At 41.7% G+C, this 26,060-nt stretch overlaps 1 protein-coding gene and 1 long non-coding RNA gene across 8 annotated transcripts in view; both read left to right on the top strand.

Moving 5' to 3' along the window:
• Positions 1–16,757, top strand: part of HP1BP3 (heterochromatin protein 1 binding protein 3) — a 39,325-nt gene extending 22,568 nt beyond the window's left edge. For all 7 annotated transcript variants that reach the window (XM_086715881.1, XM_086715882.1, XM_086715884.1 and 4 more), the window contains 5 exons: positions 5,140–5,230; positions 10,483–10,642; positions 12,411–12,522; positions 14,390–14,503; positions 14,961–16,757. In XM_086715881.1, the coding sequence (XP_086572007.1) occupies positions 5,140–5,230; positions 10,483–10,642; positions 12,411–12,522; positions 14,390–14,503; positions 14,961–15,255 (772 nt within the window). In that variant the 3' untranslated portion in view covers positions 15,256–16,757. The remainder of the gene's footprint in view (positions 1–5,139; positions 5,231–10,482; positions 10,643–12,410; positions 12,523–14,389; positions 14,504–14,960) is intronic.
• LOC147577827 (uncharacterized) lies at positions 5,237–9,691 on the top strand. The gene is made up of 2 exons (XR_015254521.1): positions 5,237–6,892; positions 7,150–9,691. It is a non-coding gene; the product is annotated as an uncharacterized LOC147577827 (long non-coding RNA).
• Positions 16,758–26,060: the final 9,303 nt, after the last annotated feature.

Raw genomic sequence — 26,060 nt, 5'->3', positions numbered from 1 at the left:
TTAACCAACTGAGCCACCCAGACACCCTGGCCAGGAGTTTTATCTATATTGTTCACTTCCGTTTCCTCCACGCCCTAGCACACAGTAGATGGTCCATAAATATTAGTTGAATGAGCAATTGAATGCCTGTGGGCATTTCACCTGGCCACTCCACAAAGAGTGTTCGTCCCAGAGTGTGTGAGATGAGGCACATGTTTCTGCTCCTGTATACTAGCGGCTGTAGAGCTTGTGGTAAAAAGCACAGACTTTGAAACCAGACCCCTTGGGTTTAAATCCTGATTCTTTCACTTTCTAGCTCTGTATCCTTGAGTAATTTCCCTGTGTCCCAGTTTCCTAACTGATAAACAGTGTATCAGTAAGGTTGTTACCAGGCGTACGTCTCCTAGTACATGTTAAGCACTTATAACAGTGCCTGGCACATAGTAAGTGCTCAACTAATGCTAATATTAGTCTCTGTTCCAATATAATTCTCATGGTATGAGCATTACACCATGCTAAATAGGATTCTAATTTCAAAGACGTTTTTTTGAGAGACTATGTGCACACATGTGCAAGCAGTGGAGGGACAGAGGGAGAGGAAGAGAGAACCTTAAGCAGGCTTCATGCCCAGTGTGGAGCCTGACGCAGGTCTCCATCCCACAAACTGAGATTATGATCCAGGAGTTGGATACTCAACTGACTGAGCCACCCAGGTGCCCCAACGGTATTTTTAAAAATTTTTATTTATTTATTTTGAGAGAGGGAGAGCGAGTATGAGTGGGGGAGGGGCAGAGAGAGAGGGAGAGAGAGTATCCCAAGCAGACTCTGTGCAGTCAGCCTGATGACGCAGGGTTCGATTTTATGAACATTGAAGTCGTGACCTGAGCAGAGATCAAGAGTCAGATGCTTAACTGACTGAGCTACTCAGGCATCCCAGTGTTTTTTATATAACATGCAAGTTTCTTCTGTATTTGATAACAATGATTTTTTGCAAATCTGAATTAAAAACTGGATATGTTGGATTTACATAGAGACTTTGAGTTCACTCTAAGATACCTTCAGAAACTTTCAAGGGTAGTTCTGTCACATGGCATTAGAAATCACTGTGTGTGATGTAACTTCTTTATACTCTTTTTTTTCCTCTTCCCACACCAGTATAAGAACATAGCCCAAATTCAGTTGTATGCCCTATACTTATCTCTGAACTCTTTAATTTCTTTGGTAACCCCTTAGATTCTTAAACATTTTCAACTCTGAGCAATTTCAGGCATCTTGTGATCTTCTTAATTCCATTTATGCATTTCTAACAGACTGATGGAACGCTCTCAGAATCCTTGTTGCTATCAGTTGCTTTTTTGTTCTTCATCCCTTACTTCTGATTCTCTCTGCACATGGCTTTCATTTATATATGTCTCAATGCAGACCACCTTTCTCCATGGTTGAGTAACATGGCCATCAACAATTACCCATGATTTTCTGCTTCAAACTAAACTGGTCTGATTATCTAATTAAAAACAAAACCTGTTGGGACACCTGGATGGCTCGGTTGGCTAAGTATCCGACTCAATTTTGGCTTAGGTCATGAACTCACATTTCTTGAGTTTGAGCCCCATGTTGGGCTCCACCCTGACAGTGCAGAGCCTGCTTGAGATTCTCTCTCCCTCCCTTTCTCTGCTCCTCTCCTGCTCGTGTTCTCCCTCTCTCTCGCTTAAAATAGATAAACTTAAAAAAGAGAACATGTTATAATAATAAAAAGTTCCTTGAATTTGTATAGGGCTTTATAAAACCCTTTTGTACATTGTTTTCCATATTTCTCAAAATAGACTTAAAAATATATATTCCTACCTCAATTTTGCTGATAAAAATCTTAGGGTTACCTGGCTGCTCACTGGTAAAATCAGAACTTCATTTTTTTTAATAAAAAAAATTTTTTTTTTTTTTTTTTTTTTTTGAGAGAGAGAGCGAGCATGTGTGCTTGGGAGAGGCAGAGAGAGAAGGAGACGGAGCATCTGAAGCGGGCTCTGCGCTGAGAGTGGAGAGCCCGATGGTGGGGCTTGAACTAATAAACTGCAAGATCATGACCTGAGTTGAAGTCAGGTGCCCAACCGTCTGAGCCACCCAGATGCCCCCTCCCCCCCGTTTTGTTTTTCAATATGATACTTGCTTTTTCCACTGTTCTGGGCTGTCTTATATTGGAAAGTGCAGGCATAGCATAGTGAATAAGAATGTAGAATCTGGAACCAGACTGCCCAAATTTGTACTGGTTCTTCCCCTACCTAACTGTGTGACTTTGGAAAAATGACTTTTCTGTGTCACTCAGCTTTTCTCCATTTGTAAAGTATGGGGAATAATAGTACCTATTTCTTGGGTTTGTTGTATTATCTGGTTTATTCCACACATATGAAATATTTTGAATAGCACTTAGCACTATAGTGAGTGCAAAATGGTGTGACATAGACTAAATTTTTCAGAACAGGGAGCTATGCCTGGGAGTTAACAGTAAGTTAAAGAGATGGGGCATGATTAGGTATAGAAGAGTGTAGAATTTAGATGGATGGTAGAATGACATTCTTACAATTTTTTTTCAGTGTTTATTTTTTGAGAGAGACAGAGCACAAGTGGGAGAGGGGCAGAGAGAGAGGGAGATGCAGAATCTGAACCAGGCTCCAGGCTCTGAGCTGTCAGCACAAAGCCTGATGTGGGGCTTGAACCCACAAACCGTGGAATCATGATCTGAGCCACAGTCGTATGCTTAACTGACTGAGCCACCCAGGCGCCCCAGTAGAGTGGCATTCTTTAAGAGCTTCATGAGAAAATTTCAGAGACAGAAGTTAGCATTCTTTTTTGGGAACTAAAAGGAGACCGGGTCTGACTGCATCTAGACTAACAAGGAGTAGGATCACGTCATGGAAGGCTTTGAAGCTGGGTTGAGGCTTTAGGACCTGACACCTGATCAGTTGATTAACACCGTAAAGGTGGCTTCCGTAGGTGTATTGACCTAGTTGTGGTATGCATTATGAAGACAGAAAGCACAGTGCCCAGAAGGGAGGGCATGGTGGCTTGTCCTAAGGTTATGGCAGTGGTAAAAGAATGGGCCAGTCTCAGAAGTTTTGAAGCAGCTGGTAAGTATGGTTTTACTAGAAGATAGAGGAATGAATGACAGAATTCTGTGACTTCTAAAAGCCCAGACAAAGTATGTGTTGGCATAAAGATTGCTGAGAAAACAGAAATGTTAGGAAGGGAACCAGTTTAACTGATCGCTGCATTCTTGGAGCATCTGAACCTCGGTTAAGGCAGTTCTTCTCACTGGGGTGTCAGTGTTTTACTTTGTGATCCCCCATTGGAGATCAGTCTTTAAGCAGTCTGCCTTACAGAGCAACTAATGGGAAACGTGTTTGACAATTAAGTCATTCCCTCAGTTATGTTCCCAAAGCTCTATATGTGTACTTCAACCCTGATCCTTCTCATTCTTTACAATGATTATTATATATTCATCATCTCTTAAATTCCTTGAGTTTAGTGACCAGATCTATGTGTTTATCCCTGTATAACTGTAATAAATACTCAGTAAATGTTTGTGGGATGAGGGACTTGAAGTGTGGTATGTGTGTGTTTGAGGTTGTGGCATAAATCATATTCCTCCTAAATGGAATATACTGGCTTAGAAATATTTTCATTGTGAGTTTTCTTTAGTTGGGAGTGTCTTCATTTGGAGTATCAGGGATGTACAAGATTTGATAGGCTAGTTCCCACTCTTTAGCATCCTATTAGATCATGGCATCCCCTCTATTATTCCTCCCTAAGCATACAGATGATGTCATGAAAAACTAGTGTCGGCTCAACCTGCAGTGCTTAGTGGTTAGATAAAAATTTTAAATTTCTTCTCCAAAGAAAAATATCAGCGTGAAGCACCTCAAATGATAGTTTGGCCCTTGTAATTCTGCCTCTCGACTGGCTGCCCTGCCGATCTTTATTCGTCAACGCAGTAACTAACCAGTTTCAAGCCACTCACCTCAGATTCTTACTGGGTGCTCTTCTAGTAATTCTTGAGAATGATGACAGAACACACCAGGCTTGTAGATTATGATCCACCCTTTCTTCAGATGTCCTGTTGTTGGCCTGAATGCATAGCTTTCCATTTGATTGTCTTCTTCCCTACCGCAGCCCCTTTTAAGCCCAAAGTCAATTTGATTGGTTTGTGCCTGCACCTAAGGTTCCCCCCGCTCCCACCTCTGAGACTACACCTTGACAGGACAGTCTTGCACTTGTTCTTATGTTTTTTGGTTTCTTTAGAATTTTTTTTTTTAAGTTGATGTATTTTGAGAGAGAGAGAACAAGTGGGGTAGAGGCAAAGAGCGAGGGAGAGAGAGAATCTCAAGCAGGCCCAGAACTGTCAGCGCAGAGCCTGATGTGGGGTTCAGACCCATGAACTGTGAGATCATGACCTGAGCTGAAACAAGAGTCAGCTGAAACAAGATTTTATTTTTAAGTAATCTCTACCTCGCCATGGGGCTCGAACTCACAGCCCCAAGATCAGGAGTTACACAGTACACCATCTGAGCTGCCAGGCACCCCTCTGTTTCTTCTTTCTTGCCATTTGGTTTTGATGACCTAGTATTGTTGGTTTGTGTTTTGTCTTAAACTGTAACCCTCTTAAGACAGAGACATTATGTTAAGAACAACCTTTTTTCTTTCCCAGGGAATTCTATTAGGCTAACTTCAGAGTTTGTAAAAAAATGTTTTCTGTTAATGTGTTACATACTTTTTAAAATACAGTATCTAGAAATTTTGCCTGTGAGAATTCTTGAGTTAGGTGGGACTTTAAACATACTCATGCTTTGTTTGATTACACAGTTTGGTTGCTGTTGTGGTAGAATAAATGGAAGGTGTTTGGAGTGCCCTAGAAGTTTGGAAATTGGTTCTGTATGGGACATGGTTTGTGTCTCCGGGTAATGACTTAACTGCTTTGCTTAAAGTAAAAAGAATGCCACTTGTTAAGGGTGCCAGTATTTTATTTATTATTGTCCATTTTAACAAACTACTACTACATCTAATAGGAATCAGAACTTAAGTTCAGGGGAAAACCCTGGATCTGTTTCTTCATATCTTTCTTCATTGATGTTTATCGGTATTTTGTTTGTTTGTTTGTTTTCTCTGCAGGCCTCAGCTGTTGAAGAATGCTCTGCAGAGAGCAGTAGAGAGAGGCCAGTTAGAACAAATAACTGGCAAAGGTGCTTCTGGGACATTCCAGGTTAGAGGCCAAGAAGGCTTGGTTGTAGAGAAATGACTCTCAAAAGTTTTGGTTTCAGGACCAACTTATACTCTAAAAATTCTTTGAGGACCCCAGGAGGTTGTTTTTATGTGGGTTGTACCATATTGGAGATTAAAACTGAGAAAAATTTTAAATATTCATTCATTTTTTTAAGAAGACATTTTACGTCAGCATAAATAACATTTTTTTGTGGAACAATAACTATATTTTTGGAAAACTTCATGAGGAGAGGTAATATTCATTAAAAATTTGCAAATTTTTAACGTCTTGCTTAAGAGAAGACAGCTGGTATCTGTCTTAACAGATATTTCAACATATTTTGTGTTACACCTTTGAAGAAAATTCACCTCACACACAGAAAAGTATGGAGTATTTTAAGATAATTTTCAAATAGTTGTGGGTATTATTCTTTGATACTGTACCAAAACTCAACAAATGGTGATTTTTTAAAGTAGCTTTATTGAAGTATGATTTGTATGCCATAAAATACACTCATTTTAAGTTACAATTTATAATTCAGTGATTTTTAGTAAATTTACAGAGTTGTACAACCATCACTACAATTCAGTTTTAGAACATTTCATCACCCAGAAAGATCTCTTGTGCCCGTTTGCAGTCTCTCCCCATTGTCCTCTGCACCCAACCTACTAATCGACTTTCTCTTTACATAGATTTCCCTTTTCTACACATTTCATGTAGATGGAGTCATACAATCTATCGCTTTTTTGGTTTGGTTTCTTTCACTTAGCATAATCTTCTTTGAGTTTTATCCATGTTGCAGCATGAATCAGTGCTTTCATTCCTCTTTATTGCCACATAGCATTCCATTGTCTGTATTTAACACATTCTGTTTACTCACAAATTGATAAACGTTTGGGTTATTTCCACTTTTTACTCTTACGATTAATACTGCCTATGAACCTTTACATCCGAATCTGTGCAAATACATGTTTTTATTTCACATGGATATGTAACTAGGAGGGTGGACTTACTGGACACTGTGGTCAATTTATGTCGTAAGAAACTGCCACAGTGTGTGCATCATTTTACATTCCCACCAGCAAAGTATAAGGGTTCCGGTGTCTCCACATCATTGCAAACACTTGTTACCGTCTTTTTTAGAATTCTAGCCATACTGGTGGATGTAGAGTGCTGTTTTGTTACGGTTTGGGTTGGCATTTCCCTAATGATTGCTGATACTGACCATCTTTCCTTGTGCTTAGTGGACATTTGTTTATCTTTTCTGGTAAAATGTCTATTTAAATTCTTTGCCTGTTTTTAAATTTGGGCTATTTGTCTTATTATTGAGATGTAAAAGTTATTAACTAGATTCAAGTTCCTCATTAGATACATGATTTGCATATATTTTCTCCTCATCTGTGGCCTGTGCTTTCACTTTCTTAATGGTATGTTTTGAAGTGCAAAGGTATTTAATTTTGATGAAGTCCAGTATGTCATTTTTTAAAATTGCTTCTGCTGTTGGTATTATATCCAAGAAATCATTGCCTAACTTAGGATCACAAGATTCACTCCTACATTCTTTTTAAGAGTTTTTAAATACTTTTAGGCTCTGTCCATTTTGAGTTTTGTTTATGGTATGAGGTAGGGCTATAAATTCATGTTCTTGCACGTAGATACCCAGTTGTCCTAACACTTTTTTTTTTTTTTTTTTTTTTTTTTTTTTTTTTTAATTTTTTTTTCAACGTTTTTATTTATTTTTGGGACAGAGAGAGACAGAGCATGAACAGGGGAGGGGCAGAGAGAGAGGGAGACACAGAATCGGAAACAGGCTCCAGGCTCCGAGCCATCAGCCCAGAGCCTGACGCGGGGCTCGAACTCACGGACCGCGAGATCGTGACCTGGCTGAAGTCGGACGCTTAACCGACTGCGCCACCCAGGCGCCCCTAACACTTTTTATTTATTTATTTAAAATTTTTTAAATGTTTGTTTATTTTTGAGAGGGAGACAGAGAACGAACGAGTGGGGGAAAGGCAGAGAGAGAAAGGGAGACACAGAATCCAAAACAGGCTCCAGGCTCTGAGCTGTCACCACAGAGCCCAGTGTGGAGCTCGAACTCGGGGACAGTGAGATCAACACCTAGGCCAGAGTTGGATGCTTAACTGACTGAGCCGTCCAGGCACCTCATAACACATTTATTTATTTATTTATTTATTTATTTTTAATTTTTAATTTTTTTTTTTAACGTTTATTTTTTGAGAGAGACAGAGCGTGAGTGGGGGAGGGGCAGAGAGAGAGGGAGACACAGAATCGGAAGCAGGCTCCAGGCTCTGAGCTGTCAGCACAGAGCCTGATGTGGGGCTCGAACTCAAAAGCTGTGAGATCATGACCTGAGCCAAAGTCAAGATGTTCAACTGAGCCACGCATGTGCCCCAACACTATTTATTTATTTATTTATTTATTTATTTATTTATTTATTAAAAAAATTTTTTTGTAATGTTTATTTATTTTTGAGAAACAGAGACAGCATGAGCGGGAGAGGGCAGAGAGAGAGAAAGGGAGACCCAGAATCGGAAGCAGGCTCCAGTCTCTGAGCTGTCAGTACAGAGCCCAACGTGGGGCTTGAACCCACGAGCTGTGAGATCGTGACCTGAGCCGAAGTTGGACGCTCAAACGACTGAGCCACCCAGGCGCCCCCCCAACACTTTTTATTTAAAAGATTATCTATTCCCCACTGAATTGCCTTGGCATCTTTATTTAAAAAAAAAAAAAAATGACCATACATATTAAGGATTTATTTCTGGACTCCTGGTTTTTCTCCATTGATCTATGTATGAATTCTTATGCCAGGATCATAGTCTTGATGACTGTAGCTTTGAAAGTTTTGTGCAAGTTTTCAAATTGGAAAATGTCAAAAAATGTAATTTTTAAAGAATATTTTAATTATTCTTAGTCTTGTGCATTTCCATATGAATTTTAGGATGCATTTGTTATTTTTCACACACACACACACACAAAACCCAGCTAGGATTTTGGTAGAGATTGCACTGAACCTATACATCAATATGGGAAGAATCGCTGTCTTTATAATACTGAGTTTGCTAGTTCGTGAACACTGATTGTCTCTTTATTTAGATCTTTAACTTCTCTCAGCAGCATTTTGTAGTTTTCAGTATATAGGTTTTACATTTAAGTTTATTCCTAAGTATTTTATTCTTTTCCACGTTACGGTGAATGGAAATATTTTCAAGATTGTTCATTGCTGACATTTAGAAATACAGTTGATTTGTCTGTTGATCTTATATCTGGCAACATTGCTGAACTCATTCACTAGTTCTAGTAGTTTTTTGTAGATTCCTTAGGATTTTTGTGGACTCCCTACGATTTTCTACATAGAGTCATGTCATTTGCAGATAAAGACCATTTTGTTTACCTTTCTCATCTGGCTGTTTTGTTTTGCTTTGCTTTGCTTTTTTCTTGCTTAATTATACTGAATAGCGAACCTCCAGTACAATGCTGAGAGCAGACATCCTTGTCTCATTCCCCTTATTAAAGGGGAAACATCAAGTCTTCGATCATTAAGTTAGCTGTGGGTTATTTATAAATGCCTGTTATCAGGTTGAGAAGATTTCTCCCCTATTACTAGTTTGTTAGATTTTATTATGAGCAGCTTTTGGGTTTGTAAAATGATTTTTCTGTGTCTCGAGATGAGCATGTGATCTTTGTCCTTTATTCTGTTAATACGGTGTATTACATTAATTGATTTTGTGCTAATTCCTTAAAGGTTAGTTGCCATGTGGAACCTAAAACCATATCTGTGAACCTCTTGTACTCTTGCCTTAAATCTTTGGGTCTGTCTTGAACTTGGAGCAGATGTTTTAACTGCATAATTTTATAACATGGTCATTTGGAAAATAGTGGTTCACTGAATCATGCAGATAATTAAAGTGTTACCACATTTCATCAAACAGTAACAAAAGTAATAGTACCCACCGATCTTATCAGAACAATATTTAAGTACTCAGAAATTACTAAGCTCACTGTAGTATATCCAAATGTTCCATGATTTAAATTTTTTCTTAAAAAGTTGCATTTTATGCTTGGCAACAAATACTGTTAGTTGTTTTCCTTGAAGGGAGAGGCTCATTTAATACATTTTCAAGAAAATGTCTACCAGATGCCCAAGTCTAAATAATAATTAACCATAGTGTATCTATTAGTCGTTCCTTCAAGTTAAGGAGTATCCCATGAAAAATGAAGCTAGTTCAGCTCACAACTCAGACCCTGGGGTGCTTTTCCTTGAGACCACCGTCATATCTCCACATGCAGTTGACATGCTTAATGTGTTCTTCCCATTTCATCCCATAAAATAACAGAAAGACATGTACTGGGATTGAGATTTAATAAGATAACTTTTGCTACTTCATTGAGGACATTCTTAAGTGAAATTGGCTTTTTTTTTTTTTTTTTTTTTTTTTTTTTTTTTAAACAAGCACATAGCAGTAAATACAGCAACTACTGGTACATTTTTGTGTCTCCGCCTTGATTTATGGTAAGGTATCAGCAGTTTTACCCACCATCGCTTTTCCACGATGTCACCACAGTGAAGAAGGCAAATCACGTCTTAGCATTATTATGAAAATAGTTTTGATCTTGCAGATCCTCTGAAAGAGTCTCAGGATCCCCAGTGGGTTTGTGGACCACTCTTTGAGAATCTCTGTTGTAGATCATACCTGAGTTTGTCCTTTTACTCTTTGTGCTTAATGGTGCTGATCTTTGTTCCCCATCCTTTTGTCCTTGGAATATGCTATGTCATTTTCTGTTGTATGATACCCTAAACAATTATCAAACTTTTCCTTTGCTATTTTCTTTACAGGATTAAAAAGGTTATTTATTATTTTTCTAACTACTCCACTTTTCAGATTGAGACAAGGAAGTATTCTCAAAACTGTCTTATTTATTTGGGACATAACAAGTTAACCTGCTTATTGGGATACAGCTGTCACTCTGTTTGAGTTAAGGGTAGCTGTTGCTCTGTTAGGTTGGATGGAGGGGTTAATGGAAAGAGAAAATATCCATAGGAGGGTTGGGACTCCTCAGTTAGATTAAATACCTGATGAGCGGGAAGAGAAAGTCCCTAACCTGACAATTTATTGTAAAACATATCTGTGCTAATGCAGGAACTCCGACCCACCTGGTGCAGAGGAGTCTTGTCTTGACCTGCTTTGGGAGAGTGTTGTCTTGATGCTTTTCTCTTCCTCCTTGGAAAACAGCTGAAGAAATCAGGGGAGAAACCCCTGCTTGGTGGAAGCCTGATGGAATATGCAATCTTGTCTGCTATTGCTGCCATGAATGAGCCGAAGACCTGCTCTACCACTGCTCTGAAGAAGTATGTCCTGGAGAACCACCCAGGGACCAATTCTAACTATCAAAGTAAGGCTCAGAGTTGTGTGCATTTAACTGGGATCGGGGGGGATTGCCTTGTAAACAGTTCTGGAGATCATGCTATTACAAAGCATTAACTGCTGACTGAAAATCAAGAGGGAACAACTTTACAAATTTATTATTTACAAAAGGAAAAAACAAATAAGCAAGGCTTATCCTTAATTTACAATGTCTGCTGAAGATCAGGATTTGATTTTACTTTACTATAAAGATTTTAGATAAATCTCTTGGTTCAGAATACCTCTCAAGTGTAGTATCTTTTTGCCTTTCTGAATGTCTACCAAACCATGTAATTTTCCCTTGAAGCCAAGCAGGTGTTTTAAAATGCTACTTATGTTGTTTCTTGTTGCCTTAAGCCCTAGAACAAAGAATACTTTTCTCAGGAAAGTGTCTTTACCCTGTCAGGTGGTGATTTGAGATTAAAAGCCTCACTTTAGCACTGTCATATCCAGGTTAACGAGGCTGTATATTTTCTTAGTGAACTACGAGAATAGGTATAGTGGTGTAGGGTAAGGAATATGGAAAATAAGTAACAAAATGCACACTAGGCTGTATTCTTTTGATTAAAAGTAATTTTGGGGGCGCCTGGGTGGCTCAGTCGGTTAAGCGCCCGACTTCGGCTCAGGTCATGATCTCACAGTCTGTGGGTTCGAGCCCCGCGTCGGGGCTCTGTGCTGACAGCTCAGAGCCTGGAGCCTGTTCCAGATTCTGTGTCTCCCTCTTTCTCTGACCCTCCCTGTTCATGCTCTCTCTCTGTCTCACAAATAAATAAATGTTAAAGAAAATTTTTTTTTTTTAAAAAGTAATTTTGAAGTCTTAATACTGACTTTTAACCTATGCAGTATGAATTTTATAATGTTATGAAGGAATGCTTTCCTTTTTTTAATGTTTATTTATTTTTGAGAGAGCATGTTTGCACACCTGTGTTCAGGGGAGGGGCCAAGGGGTGGAGAGAGAGTATCCCAAGCAGGCTCTGCAAACAGCACAGAGCCCCACAGTCCGCAGAGCCCGACACGGGGCTCGAACTCACAGGCCATGAGATCATGACCTGAGCCAAAATCAGAAAATGAACACTCAACTGAGCCACCAGGTGCCCCCGGTTTTGTCATCTTGATACTCTCCTAAATTATTTCTGAGTACATACAGGTATCCAATAGATGTTTGAATGAATGGAAATGAGAGATTAGTTTTAGGTTGGCTACTAATCATTTTTGCGTCACTGTAGGGCACGTCACTCACCACTCTGGGCTCCTGTTCTGCTTTCTCTGAAACGAGGAACTTGTCTTAATGGTCTTAATGGACTTAATGGTCAGTCTCTTGCCATGACAATTTACTCTTTTCGAATTTATGGGCACTTAATTGTTAAGTGAATTAGTTAACAATTCTGACCACAAAAATTTCAGTTAGCACATGTCACCTACTGTTTGACAGGACAGTAAATTTGTATATAAATGTTTGTGGTTGAGGGACTTATAAAATAGAATAACTTGGGGCACCTGGGTGGCTCGGTTGGGCATCTGACTTCGGCTTAGGTCATGATCTCACGGTTTGTGGGTTCGAGCCCCGCTTCAGGGCTCTGAGCCGTCAGCGGCTCTGAGCCTGGAACCTGCTTCGGATTCTGTGTCTCTCTCTCTCTCTGCCCCTCCCCCACTCATGCCCTGTCTGTCTCTGCCTCTCGAAAATAAATAAATGTTAAGAATTTAAAAAAAAAAAAAATTGTAGGTAACTTTCTTCATTTCTGGATTTTTTTATTCAGTGCATTTGTTGAAGAAGACTCTTCAGAAATGCGAAAAGAATGGATGGATGGAACAGATCTCTGGCAAAGGATTCAGTGGCACCTTCCAGCTCTGTTTTCCCTATTACCCCAGGTAAGCAGCCAGGCCATAATGTGAAGTGTTGGTGATTGTAAATTTAAAATCTTGGGCTTAACTGATTAATTTATTACTGTTTTACTTGAAAATAAAGATTACTTAAGGCAGTATTGTTTTAGAGCAAACACTTTTCATGTTAGAACTGGAGAATGTTGGCTACCCTGCTAGATCTTACTAGCCACCCATTCCTTAAAATCAAGCATGGAATTCTTTGAGATCATCGGCCGGTTATTTTTGTGTTCATTCTTTCTTTATTAAATAAATGATAATGACAAGATTATTAGAGAATTATGTATGTTTTCATCGTCACTCAAGGAGGGGAGAGCATTGGCTGCTTCCAATAACCCTAGTCTGCCCTCTCCATACTATAGAGATAGGGCCATTTCCTTGAAAATCTTTTTGATCTATACTTTATTTATGCACCAAACCAAAAAATGTATTGAGCACCTCCTTGGGGTCAAGCATTGTTCTGTGCACCTGTGCAATGGCCTTCTTATACTCTGATTTCTAGTAAAGTGCCATGACATGTACCACTAAAGCCCTATTTTAGCAAGAGTATAGTGTATTTCTTACATTGTACCTTGTGTACAAGCCTCTGTTACTTGGCCGATTGCATATTATTTGAATTTTTCAAATATTAAATTTAATTCTTAAAGTCTTGTACATAAAATGTTATAATTCAAGGACTTATTACACAATGGAATCAATATTTGTATCAATAAGGGCAAAGAAAATTAGAAAATCCTTGCTGACTTTCTCTAAAACTTTGAAGAGATTCAGCCTTTATGATATTTTGAGGTCTTTTGCCAGTATCATGAGGCCAAAAAAATGTATACTGCTGTGCAAACTGTTTGCTGTCTTGTAGACAGACCAGTCACTGCTGTATATTCAGTGGCTAATACAGTGCTGGACACACATCAGGAGCTTAAATTGCTTACTAAGTAAATGATTAAGAATCCATTTTAGGGGCGCCTGGGTGGCTCAGTCGGTTAAGTGTCTGACTTCGGCTCAGGTCATGATCTCACAGTTTGTGAGTTCGAGCCCCACCTCAGGCTTTGTGCTGACAGCTTGGAGCCTGGAGCCTGCTTCAGGTTCTGTTTCTCCCTCTCTTTGCCCCTCCCTCTCTCATGCTCTGCCTGTCTCCCTCTCAGAAATAAATAAACATTAAAAAAAAAATCCATCTTATTGGGGCACCTGGGTAGCTCAGTGAGTTAAGCATCCGACTCTTGATTTTGGTGCATGTCATGACATCACAGTCATGAAATCAAGCCCCATGTTGGACTCCGTGCTGGGTGTGGAGCCTGCTTAAGATTCTCTCCCTCCCTCTGCCTTTGCCCCTCCCTCACTGTCATACCGTGTTCTCTCACTGTCTCGAAACATAAAAAGAGGTGCCTGGGTGCTCAGTCAGTTGAGCTTCTGACTTGAGCTCAGGTCATGATCTTGTCGTTCATGGGTTCTGTGCGGACAGCTCAGAGCCGGGAGCCTGCTTCGGATTCTGTGCCTCCCTCTCTGTCTCTGCCCCTCCCTGCTCGCACTGTCTCTCTGTCTCTCAAAAATGAATAAATATTAATATATTTTTTTAAAAAAACATAAAAAAATTAAAATAAAGAGTCCATTTTTTCTAATGGTAGGAGGAAGGGAATGAGGTATGGTTCTGGACTCTTAATAGATTTGTTATAACTGCGTGTGTGTTGAAAACAGGTTAAACTGTAACCCGACACTTGCAACATGGCATTTGGGGAGGGCAGGAAGATGCGGAATGTCAAAGAAAGAGCATCTAGGTTCACATTTTTCCCTTTCCTATGTGGGACTTCTCTTTTACGTAATTTTACCGTAGTTTTCTTTTCTTTTTTTCTTCTCATAGCCCAGGAGTTCTATTTCCAAAGAAAGAGCTAGATGATTCAAGAGACGAGGATGAAGATGAGGAGGACTCTTCAGAAGAAGACTCTGATGACGAAGAGCCACCACCTAAAAGAAGGTGTGGATGTGTGGATGTCCTACCTTTGAGCTAATAGTGGCAGTAATAGTAATTAATAGCATTGTAACAACTCAGGATCCTTCTCAGAAGGCTCTTGGTGTAACATCTGAATTTGTCTTACTGGAAATTCAGGGGCTTTGAACTTAGGAAGCACTGTGAATATGTGTAATTTACTGTTTGGTCAAATCTGTGTGTATATCCGTAGTTGGTTGGTTATTGAAAGAAAAACAATCCCATATTTTCCTAGGAAGAACATCACAAATTATGTACAGACTCCCATGAAGTGGTTGAATTTTCACACAGTTTTAGTAAGGGCTATAGTCAGATCACCACGTTCCTGTCCTTTACATCGGTGACTTCTGTCTACCCTGTGTCTTTTTTGGCAAAGTATCCAGTCGTCCTGGCAGAGTGAGTCTCTTGAGTACTAAGTGATCGCCTTTGCTCTTTGTTCTCACAGGTTGCAGAAGAAAACCCCAGCCAAGTCTTCGGTGAAGGCCGCATCGGTGAAGCAGAGAGGGTCCAAGCCCGCGCCCAAAGTCCCAGCTGCCCAGCGGGGGAAAGCTAGGCCCTTGTCTAAGAAAGCCCCTCCTAAGGCCAAAACTCCTGCCAAGAAAGCCAGACCCTCATCCTCAGTCATCAAGAAACCTAGTGGTGGCTCTTCAAAAAAGCCTGCAGCCAGTGTCAGAAAGGAAGTGAAATTGCCCAGTAAGGGCAAAGCCAACATGAAGAAGTCTTTCAAAGCAAAAAAGTAAATTTTATAGGAAAAAAAGGGTATCATGATAAAATTCAGAATCTTATTTTCTAAGGTCAGTGTGCATTTGTTTTAGTTTTGATGCTTTTAAAATTACATTTTTTCCCTTCCCTATGAACATTGTGGGGAGGGAATATAAATAAACCAATTTAGGCATTTGTTCGCTTTAGGTGCTGTTCTTGGTGCCTACCCCTTCCCTCAGTCATTTTAATTTCTGCGATAACTCCGGATTTTCCTGAACTGTATAATCTCCACTTGTCATTTTTTCTCCCTCTACCCCAACCCTCTTTCTTTTTTTATTGTCAGCTTTGGCTTTTTTTTTTCTTTGTTTCTTCCAGCTTTATCTAAACACTTGCAAAGATTTTTATATTTGTAGAAAACATCAAGAATAGGATACTGGTCAGGTGCTGGAAGTAAAAAAAAGAGGCAGTATATAGCACTGACTGAATGGAAAAGCCTTCTGCCTGGAGACTTCAGTTATAGCTATAATAATTAATCTTATTTATAAAACCACTCCACTAACCCTTTCTCTCCAACTATATAAACACAGAGACGTCTTAGCTTTGGGAATAAGCCAAAAAACATTATGACTTCATTAGATTCTGCAGACCTAGGACTCCTTTGGGCCACTTTTCACGTTGGCCGATTTCCAGGTGTTTTTCACTGGCCCAGAGCGTTGCGCTCCCTCAACCACAAGCACAAATTGCCTCCACCATTTGGTTTCTGACTGAAGGGAAATACAGGAATATGTTGAGTTTATGATTTCTGGTGTCACCTGTGTTACCAAAAACCACACCATATAAAATCTTGATCAGATGTTTAAATATATTTTTTAATATTTGGAGCATGAGTTGTTTCCTGTTTGCCTTTTTTATAAGGAAATGTTGGAGAGTTACATCATTGCTAATATAGAAATGTTAAGTGGAAAAACATACAATTTGCTAAAATAAACTAAATTCCAGATTCATCTGTGGGTTTTTTTCCCCTCCTTTCTTTCCACAGCACTTTTGATATCAAGCAAGTGGCTTCTTTTTTTGAGATATTTACAAAAAAGAAAACAGTAAATGAAGCCCAACTACCTAACCCTTTCTCATTTGTATTTGGTTTAGTATTGTGAAGTTGTGTTAAATAGTACTAGCTTTCTACTTGAGAAATACTGATTTCCGGTTATCATTTATCCTCCCTGTGGCACTTGACATTTTAATCGTCTTAAACTTTTTGGTGTACATCTTCTGGCCCCTTGAGTACTGCCAGAGGCAAAAGACGTTTGTTTCCTTCATTCCACTTGCATTGTCTCCTGGGATCTCATCTGCAGCCTAGAGTGTGGCTGGGAAATGGACTTGAGAAGATTGGCTTGAAGTAGATCCATAATCATGTGTGATCCCATCATGAGCTCATTGGAATTTGTGTTGCATGTAAGGCAATCTTTCCTGTTGTAAATCTTCCTTTTTTTATGTACATATATTTTGAAAAATATGAATAAACATGAAATTTTAAAGCTGCTGAACTGTAGCTTCTATTTAAAAGATTCTATCTAGTAGACCCTTAAAAGTAGCTAAGTGTTGCATTCACTGGAGTCTTTCCTCCTTGGAATAGCTGCCATCCGTTTTCCTTTGTATTTCTTTCTTTCTTTTATTTTTTCGTGTTTTTTAATGTTTATTTTTGAGAGAGAGAGAGAGAGAGTGAGTGAGAGAGAGAGTTGGAGCCAGGGAGGGGCAGAGAGAGAGGGAGACACAGAATCTGAAGCAGGCTCCAGGCTCCAGGCTGTCAGCACAGAGCCCAACGTGGGAGTTGAACCCACGAACCTTAAGATCATGACTTGAGCCGAAGTCAGACACTTAACCGACTGAGCCAACCAGGTTCCCCTTCCATTTTCCTTTTTAAATACAAACTTCAGTTAATTTGCTTTTGAATTCTTCATATGGATGGTAAACGATGTTTCTAGATATATTGAACCCAATTACTTAATGAATAAGAGGTTTAAAGTCATTTTGCATTTTATTGAGGTCCTTGTTTTCAAGATCATAGATTCCAGTTTTTTATGTTTAATGTTCAGATAGATAGTCTTTAGACTAGAAAAAAAAAATACAGCACTGCAAAAGAGTTGATACAGACCTGATCTTAGAAAGTAATTCTAATTTCTCTTTTGCTATTTGGCAGGTAATAATTCTCAATTTCTTAGTAGTATGAGTGTTGGGTACCTGTGCTAAGAATACTCTTCTGGGATCAAAAGTTGGAGGATTTTGGTTGGTTTCTTCATTTTATGATCCCACTTGTAAAAAGATACTCTGAACAGCCACCTAGTGGTTATGTTGTCCAGTAGGTGCTCCAGCACAGGGTAAGAAGTTTATTAGATCATTGGGGGTCCTTTCCCACTCTGACATTCTGTAGCTAACAGAATGTCATAACTTTGTCAAGTTACGATGAAGTTCAGATAAGGACAAAACTGTCCTTGCTTCAGCATCTTGTAAAGGGAGACAAGAGGGCCACTCCACTCTTCAGTGAAAACCCTGTCATCAGAGATGTACAGGCACCTTACTTATGTTGAGATAAAGGAATGTTTGGTTTTTTCTCCCGTCCAGGCATTTAAAGGAGTGGGATACATACATTTTACTTCCATGTTACAGAAGGAAAAACTGCAAACTCCAGATGTAATCCCAGCAATTTCCAGCATGGATCAGTGGCTTCAGTACCATCTGCTAGTGACTCACTGAGCTCAGTTACGGTGTTTCACATACTCTTAAACCACCTACAAACTACCTTTGATAAATGAATCTCAGAAAGTACCGGGAGAGAGATTGTCAGCTTCTTAACCTACCTGTGAAAGAAGAGCTACCATTGCAAAAAAAAAAAAAAAAAAAAAAAATGTGAAGATCTTTTCTTAGTATTATGGTAAAAGCATTCAATACAGATTATAACCATCCACATGGTCTTAATGAAAAGGAAGTCTGGTCCAATATAAATCTTAGAAAACAGATGTATGTTTTAATCATGTCTATTGGGTATAATTAACCAAAAAATTACATGAAAACAAGAGCTAGGTAATATGCCGACACCTTTAACATTTTTTCCATCATTCTTACAAAAGTTTGTCAGCCCTAGTTTAGGTTTGCTAACCTATTTTTTGTACCTACTTTAAAGAATCTAGTCTTGCTCCGGCTGTGATACTCTTGGCCATCATGTGATAGATTAGGAGAAAGAGGTTAAGCCAGCCATATTCATGAACTGCTGTATTTAGCCAACTAAAAAACTTTAAAAGTTTAGGATTATAGTTGAGATTTCTCATCTTTGGAACCTGCAAAATTGTATTAATTACTTTATTTCTCTTTGAGTTAAGCAAAAATTCTAATTTTGTTCATGATGGGAAATTCTCTTCTTAATTGGAAAAAGATCATTACTAAGCTCTTCCCCCAGAGGTGCTGATCGACGTTACTTCCCAGCATGCAGTTTGTTTTGCATTTTCACGGGAGAACAGATGGTCACTCAGTTCTGCAGAGCTGAGCTACAGCTACAGAACCCGAACATGTTGAAGCTCTTGGCTTAGGAACTGCTTGGCAGAACTGTGCTCAGAAGCCAGGAGGGATCACTAAACGGTATCCCTCAGCTGCATGGAGTTTGCCTTTTTTAAGAAACTAATCTCTTAACTTTTTTTTTCTCTATTAAGTTCTATCATTTTCCACAGATTCTTCACTGGTTTTTCTGTTGCAGAAATTTTCTACCTTTGATTATTTAAATGTATTAGCTTAGTCTGAACTGTTCCTAATTTTTTGTCAACAACCAGTATGTGAAAGGAGGCTTCCGAAGGTACCTTCCCAAGTCATTTTCCTCAAAAATTGAAATTCTCTTTCTCTTCACATTGTATATAAATGTGTAATTAACACTATTTGCGGGGCGCCTGGGTGGTTCAGTCGGTTAAGCGTCCGACTTCGGCTCAGGTCATGATCTCGCAGTTTGTGAATTCGAGCCCCGCGTCAGGCTCTGTGCTGACGGCTCAGAGCCTGGAGCCTGCTTCGAATTCTGTGTCTCTCCATCTCTCGGCCCCTCCCCTGCTCATGCTGTCTCTCTCTGTCTCTCAATAATAAATAAACGTTAAAAAAAAATAACACTATTTGCTATGAAATCTTTGTTTAACAAAGAGACCTTTCTCTTTGGTGCCTTTCTCTTCCTCTGTGGTGCCTTGAGTGTTCAATAAAGTGCAGTGGCAAATTTGACTTGTTAATATAAATAATAGTGACGATAATAGCCAACACTAATTGAGTTTCTTCTCCAAGGCTCTGTATGTACGTTGTATCATTGAATCCTAGCAACCCTATGAGATGATCATTGCTTATTAGGCCCACTTTACAGAGGGAAAACTAAGACACAGTGTGGTTCAGAAACTTGCCCCAGGTCACAACCAGAACTAAACCCGGCCTCTGAATGCAGAGCCATCTCTGGCTGCTCTGCTTCGTTTTCTCCCTTCCGCAGTTTTCCAAGCTTCGGAATTCCCTTACCCTACAGCCCAGTGACTCTGTGTTCTGTTCATGGAAAACAAAGGACTTAAGAGTGGAGAGGATTTGGAAATGAGATGAAACTATTAAGTTTGCAGCTAGGAGTCACGGTGGCTTTTGTTTTAACAAGTTTGGCAAGAACTATTAGAATTCGATCTTGGATCTGCTGTAATCCAACAGATGGGAATGTCATCTAGGCTGTCCTGAGTTGTTTTGGTTACTGTACAAGTACTCGGTCATTCTCAGATCCTAACCTTGGGGTGCTGTTTCCTCACGGTTTCCTTACTACAGGCAAGTTCTTTCAGTTCACAGGATACTGGTACTTGTGAGAGCTTTTCCTCCAGGAGCGACAGCTTCCATCAGAACTTGGACACTGCTGAGTGAACAGCCCTCCTGCTCTTGATAACCTGTAAACTTGTACTACATGAAGTCTGCCTAGAGCCATGTCAGAGGGGGACATGGCCTGACAACTGAACCTTCTGGACAGGATATCTGCTTAGTAATTATGAGCTGGGATATTAGTAATCCTCGCTCACTGCACTCACGATTCTGAGAGGAACCTTAGTCATCTGGTCTCCCCTGCTATCCTTGTCTGCTTTGCCCCCAGTACCAACAGATACTCTTTCCTAAAACCCAGAGAGTTGCTCATCCATTTTACTGTGGAAGAACTTTTGCTCTGATGAAATTCTTCTTACATCAGACCTAAATCCCTTATGCTGCTTGTTTGCAACTTAAGTTTGCTGGGATGATACGGAAATTGCTGGAAATTTTCATCAATTCCAACCTAAGACAGCCTCCTGGTTAGAGTGCATCACTCAGGCCAGTGTCCTAACATCTGTACCTCTGGTCCTTGGAGGCTGCATTACTTGCTAGCTGTGGGACCTTGGCCAAGACTCTTCATCTCCCTGAGCTTTGGTTTGCTCATCTGTCAAATCAAGGTGTTCAAATCCATAGTTCTTGTTTATTTTTAGAATAACCACCCAAGGGTCATGTGAGATCATTGTCAAAGTACTGAACCATGTTCACTACACTGAAGTTACTAAGGCATTTTAGAATTTTAGGAAAGACCTTTTTTTTTTTTTAAACAAATGAGCAAGAATTCTCTAATTTCACAAGAGTTCAGTTTGGTTGTTTAAATGACCATTCACTGTAGTTTCCTATTGCTAGGTGCTGTAAATCACACTATCTCAGATTCTCACAAATATGTTCTCAAAGATGTGTGAAATGAACCCCGATTTGCAGAAGCAAATAAATTTAGCTAATTTGCTCCAGTTTAAACATGTAGTAAGTGATGGAGTGAGACGTAAATCCAGGCTTGGTAGATGGATGACCAGTCACCTTTCCTCCACTCCCTCCTTAGCGGTTTTAGACACTGATGGCTCAGGTAGCAAAACCCCTGCCCACAACCCACAAGAGGATCTTGCCTTAAGATTAGCGGGCAATGGTTGCCAGATTTTTTTGTTAGGAGATTTTGAAACTAGGTTTTAAACAGCTAGGAGCTTCCATGTTAAAGATGAGCGAGAAAAGGAAAGAGGAGACAGACATAAGTTTGAGTTTCAAATGCCGGGAAGGAGAGAAGAGCAGCCAGGTGGTCAAGAGATACGAGTCTGCTCTCAGCTGAGGTCACCAGAGGCCTGCGCAGCCATTAGCTGCCACCTGGGCCAGCCCTCGGGCCATAGCTGGCTGTGGGTGAAGACAGGCTACAAAGAAAGCGGTGCCTGCTGCATGGGCTGCTTTTTTTTTTTTTAAGTTCACTTAAGTAATCTCTACACCCGGCATGGGGCTTGAACTCATGACCCCACGATCAAGCGTGGCACACGCCTGCTACGGAGCCAGCCAGGTGCCCCCAATTTTCTATTAAGTATCCTCTATTTTGTCTCCGGCAACAAAGTCTCTAACAAGTGTTTATGGAGAGGGGACCTCTTCCGACCTACACCTCTCAGTTGGAAAAGTACTAGGAACCATTCCTCGTTCCCCTGCTTCTCCAATGGGGCAACAGGTAGCAACAAGAGAAAATGCCTGTTTTGAGGGCACCCATTTTATTCCACTGTATTGATGGTGGTGGGGATCATTACGTTAATGGTAATATTGAAACAGAAGGGAGTGCAAAGCCTAGAACAGTAAGAGAGGACTAGATTCCTAGAAATAAAGCAGCAGCAGCACTATGCAGGCTGCTCGGGGTGATGCTTGGCAGGGGGGGGGGGGCAGCGCCCATTCATCCTCCAAAAGCAGAAGCGCTGCCCTAACTGGGACCCTCTGACAGGCGCCCACGGGCTGGAGATGACGATGCAACCTCAGACAAGTCGCTTAACCTTCTGGTTCCCACCTAGAAAACCAGGTGACATGTCCCTGATCCTATAACCTCCACGCTTCGCCAAACCAGAAGACGTGGGAAGAGGAGTCTGGCCATGGAGGGTCGTGGTCCACTTTCTGAATTTAATCACCGTACGAAGTGCGCTTGGGCTGCTCTAACAAAGTAGCACAGACCAGACCAGGTTGCTTAGACAGCAGTTTGTCTCCCAGTTCTGTAGTCTAGAAAGAAGTCCAAGATCGAGGTGTCAACAGGGCTGGTTCTTTCTGAGAGCCAAGGGAAGATCTGTTCCAGTCCTCTCTCTCCTTGGCTTATGGATGGCTGTCTGATGTCTTCACCTTGTCCTTGCTCTGTGTCTGTCTAAATTTCCTCTTCTTTTTTTATGTAAAGTTTCTTTATTTTGAGACAGAAAGAACGCTTAAAAAGGGAGGGGGAAGGGGCACCTGGGTGGCTCAGTTGGTCGAGCATCCAACTTCAGCTCAGGTCAAGATCTCGCAGTTCATGGGTTCAAGCCCCGCACCAGGCTCTGTGCTGACAGGTCACACCCTGGAGCCTGTTTTGGACTGTGTCTCCCCCTCTCTCTCTGCCCCTCCCCCCTCTCAAAAATACATTTAAAAGGTGAGGTGGGGGGAGAGGCAGAGAGAGAGGGAGAGAGAGAATCCCAAGCAGGCTCTGCATTGACAGTGCAGAGGCTCAAACTCATGAACAATGAGCTCATGACCCGAGCTGATATCAAGAGTTGGACGTTTAACTGACTGAGCCACCAGACACCCCTAAATTTCCTCTTCTTAAAAGGACCCTGCTGATACGGGATGAGTGCTCACCCTAATGACCTCATTTTAATTTACCTCTTTACGGACCCTCTCAGTCACAGTCACATTCTGAGGCACTAGGGGTTAGGGCTTCAATAACGGGAGGTTAAGGGAGGAGAAACAGTTCAGCCCCATAACACATCTTTGTGTCTGGTTTTCGTTTGTGTTCTAGGCCAGTCACTTTGGGAGGGTGCAATCTTGGGGGTAGGTTGCAGGGACAGCCGTTAGGACATACCTTAGACAATGCAATAATGGTGCTCAAGGTTGAAAGTAACCGTCAATGCGGGAAGGTGTTAACTGAGGAAACGGATGGGAGCTTGCGCCGTGAAAACCAGATGTGGAGGCGGAGGTGTTCTGAGGGCTGCTGCGAGCCCACCGGCTTGGCGATCAGACTTGAAATGATGTGATGTTACTTCCCGCTCACCTTCATCAGCCGGCAACCCCAGTACCAGATTCTGAAAGTTTAGAGAAAAAAGGGAAGATTGTGATAGCAAGCTCACAGCTGTAGTTTAGTAATTATCATTGACTCATCAGGAAATAACCATGTGTGCCCTAACATGTTCAGGGATCATAAACTCAGCACCCTAGCTTGCCTCTTTTTTTTTTTTTTTTTTTTTTTTTTTGTCATTTCTTCCTTTGCTTCATAGAAATAGCTCCTTTCGGCTTCCTGCAGAAGTGAGTCACTATCCCAATGGCTGAAGTTCTACCCTGTTGGCTCCCGGGAGCTGTGTTGTGATCGGTGCAGGACAAGATACCTGGGGCGGATGATGATGCGGTGATGACCGTTGTATGCTGTCGTCCTGCACGGAACTAGGTTAGCCTACCCAGGAGATGGCTGACACCCAGCGAAATTTGTTTCCTTTGATGCAAACCGCAGCTTTTACATCTCACGGACCTTTAGTAAGGCGGCATGCATAGCAGAAGCTCAGAGTTTCTGTGCTTTTAGTGGAATTAGATCAACTGAACTTGGTAACGTGGGGGAATAGCTCGGGTGAGCAGTTACATTACTTTGATACTTAAATAGAAATGAAGGAATGAACTTCAAATGGACAAAGGCATTTGGTTTTGAAACATTGTATTCCTGGGGCGCTTGGGTAGCTCAGTGAGTTAAGCATCCGATTTCTGCTCAGGTCATGATCTTGTGGTTCACGGTGGGTGAGTTTGAGCCCCACCTCGGGCTCTGTGCTGACAGCTCAGAGCCTGGAGCCTGCTTGGGATTCTGTGTCTCCCTCTCTCTCTCTCTCTCTGCCCCTCTCCGGTTCACACACACACACTCTCTCTCTCTCAAAAATAAAACATTAAAAATATATATATTAAAAAAGAAAGAAAGAAACGTTGTATTCTTGAGGGTGAAGACCAATAAAAAAGGGATCTTTGGTGGTCAGGAGCCAATGTCACATACATATTTCACACATTATCTTTCCAGATTGTGGTGTTTTGTTGTAAATCTCAGCATCTCTGGGACCTAGCACAGTGCCGGCCACTGAGACCTTGACCCTCTGTCCCCTTATCCCGATAAAGGTTTAGAAAGCAGAATTCTCTTTCTGATTTACTTTTTTCACCATCTGAATTTAATTCCTTGGTCTTTTTTCATTTTGACCTGAAACAAATTCCTGTCACTGTTTTAAAAAAGCGTATGCCTCAGAAGTAATTGTGTGCATCAGAAACTTGTGAGAGCCAGTAGTTAAGGCAACTGTGGCTTGTGTTGTTTTCTCTGAAGAGTCCAAGTAGGACTGCGAATCCAGTAATTGATTGGTAAGTCCTCTATTTAAAATTTACATGCCTTTTTTTTATTATTATTATTTAAGAAAGCTAGTAAGAATTAACCCTTTAGCTTTTGTCTAACACCAGCTGGTATTAATTATTGAGCATTTCACTTACTGTGGGTCAGGTACTGTGCCAAGCACTTTGCCCAGGAAACTCACTGGAATCCTCACGTCACTATGCGTCAGGTGTGAGTAACGTTTGCAGATGAGGCACTCAGGATTACAGGGATTAAGGTGTTTGCCCAAGGTCCCACATCTGGTAAGACAACGTGCCCAAAGTTGGGGCCAAGCCTCTAACCAATACGCCCCAAAGCTGCCTCTGGAAGGGCACGCGGATGTTCTGGGGAGACCAAGGGAATGCCCAGAACAGAGGTGGGGCTCAAACCAGCCTCCTCCTGGAACTCACCTGAGGCTCTCAGCCCCAGACCTTGTTTCTCTGCCTCCTCCGCCTCTGTCCCTTCCTGGGGTGCAGCCTCTGCTCTCCCACTGGACCTGAGCCCCGGTGCCCTTTTTTCTGAAGAGTAAGCACATAGGCAATGTCTGGTGTCTCCTCTCTGCGGTGAAACTCACGTCTCACTTACACCGAAGGCCGGGTTGAATTGGGTTTGCAATTTATTTTTTGGCACCTACAAGGTGCCTGGCCTGATGGGAACGAAAGTGCTTTCCAGTTCAGAGCTCTGGCTGACACTCTGGCTGGATTTGCTCACCCGAAGGACAGGGTCACGGCCCACGTACAGTGACCAAGGTTCACGCTGAACTGGGCCGACTCAACTGATCCTTCTAGGAAACCGGCCCGGCGGGAAAAGGATGAGGAAGAGGATACGCGATACCCCCTACCATCGGAGGGCGAGGGAGGAAGGGTGCGGCTAGCTGGGTTGCCTCGGCGGCGGAGACCGGGTCCTCGGCGCGTTCACTCACTCACCGAGACAGCAACCACTGAACGGAACAGGCTCTGTCCTGCGCACTGGGGATGGAAGCCCCTTCTCATCAGTGCCGCTTGCACTCTAGTAAGAGGAGTGGGGTGACCAGCAAGAGTTGCGACGGCTCTCCAGGGGTTAGGGGAGTCCCTGGTGGTCTGGGAAGGCTTCCCGGAGGAGGAGCTGCTGGAGCCGCCGCTTGAAGAAGGAGGAGCTAGCTAGGGGGCAGAAAGGGGAGGTCTCTTCAAAGAGGGGACCACCGGTGAGGCCCTGGGCACTGAGGGTCCCCAGCCGGAGTAGCGACGCCCTCGGTGGGCAGAGCTGACCCCTCAGGCCCTTTAAGGCGGAGCGCCGAGGCGCCGGGGCGAGAGCTGGCGGGGGCGGTGCCAGGGCCCCTCGCGGCCGCTGATTGGGCGGCGCGCTCGACCGGAGCCGCTCGGCGGGCGCCGATTGGTGAGTTAGCGCCGGGCGCCGCCGCCAGGTGATTCGGGTGCTGGTTCCCGCGGCCAC

The sequence above is a fragment of the Puma concolor genome, chromosome C1, assembly GCF_028749965.1.
Source record: "Puma concolor isolate L17-30 chromosome C1, mPumCon1.1.hap2, whole genome shotgun sequence".
In the NCBI taxonomy this organism is placed as follows: domain Eukaryota; kingdom Metazoa; phylum Chordata; class Mammalia; order Carnivora; family Felidae; genus Puma; species Puma concolor.
The sequence above is the reverse complement of the archived record's forward strand: the minus strand, read 5'-3'. Positions and strand labels throughout refer to the sequence as shown.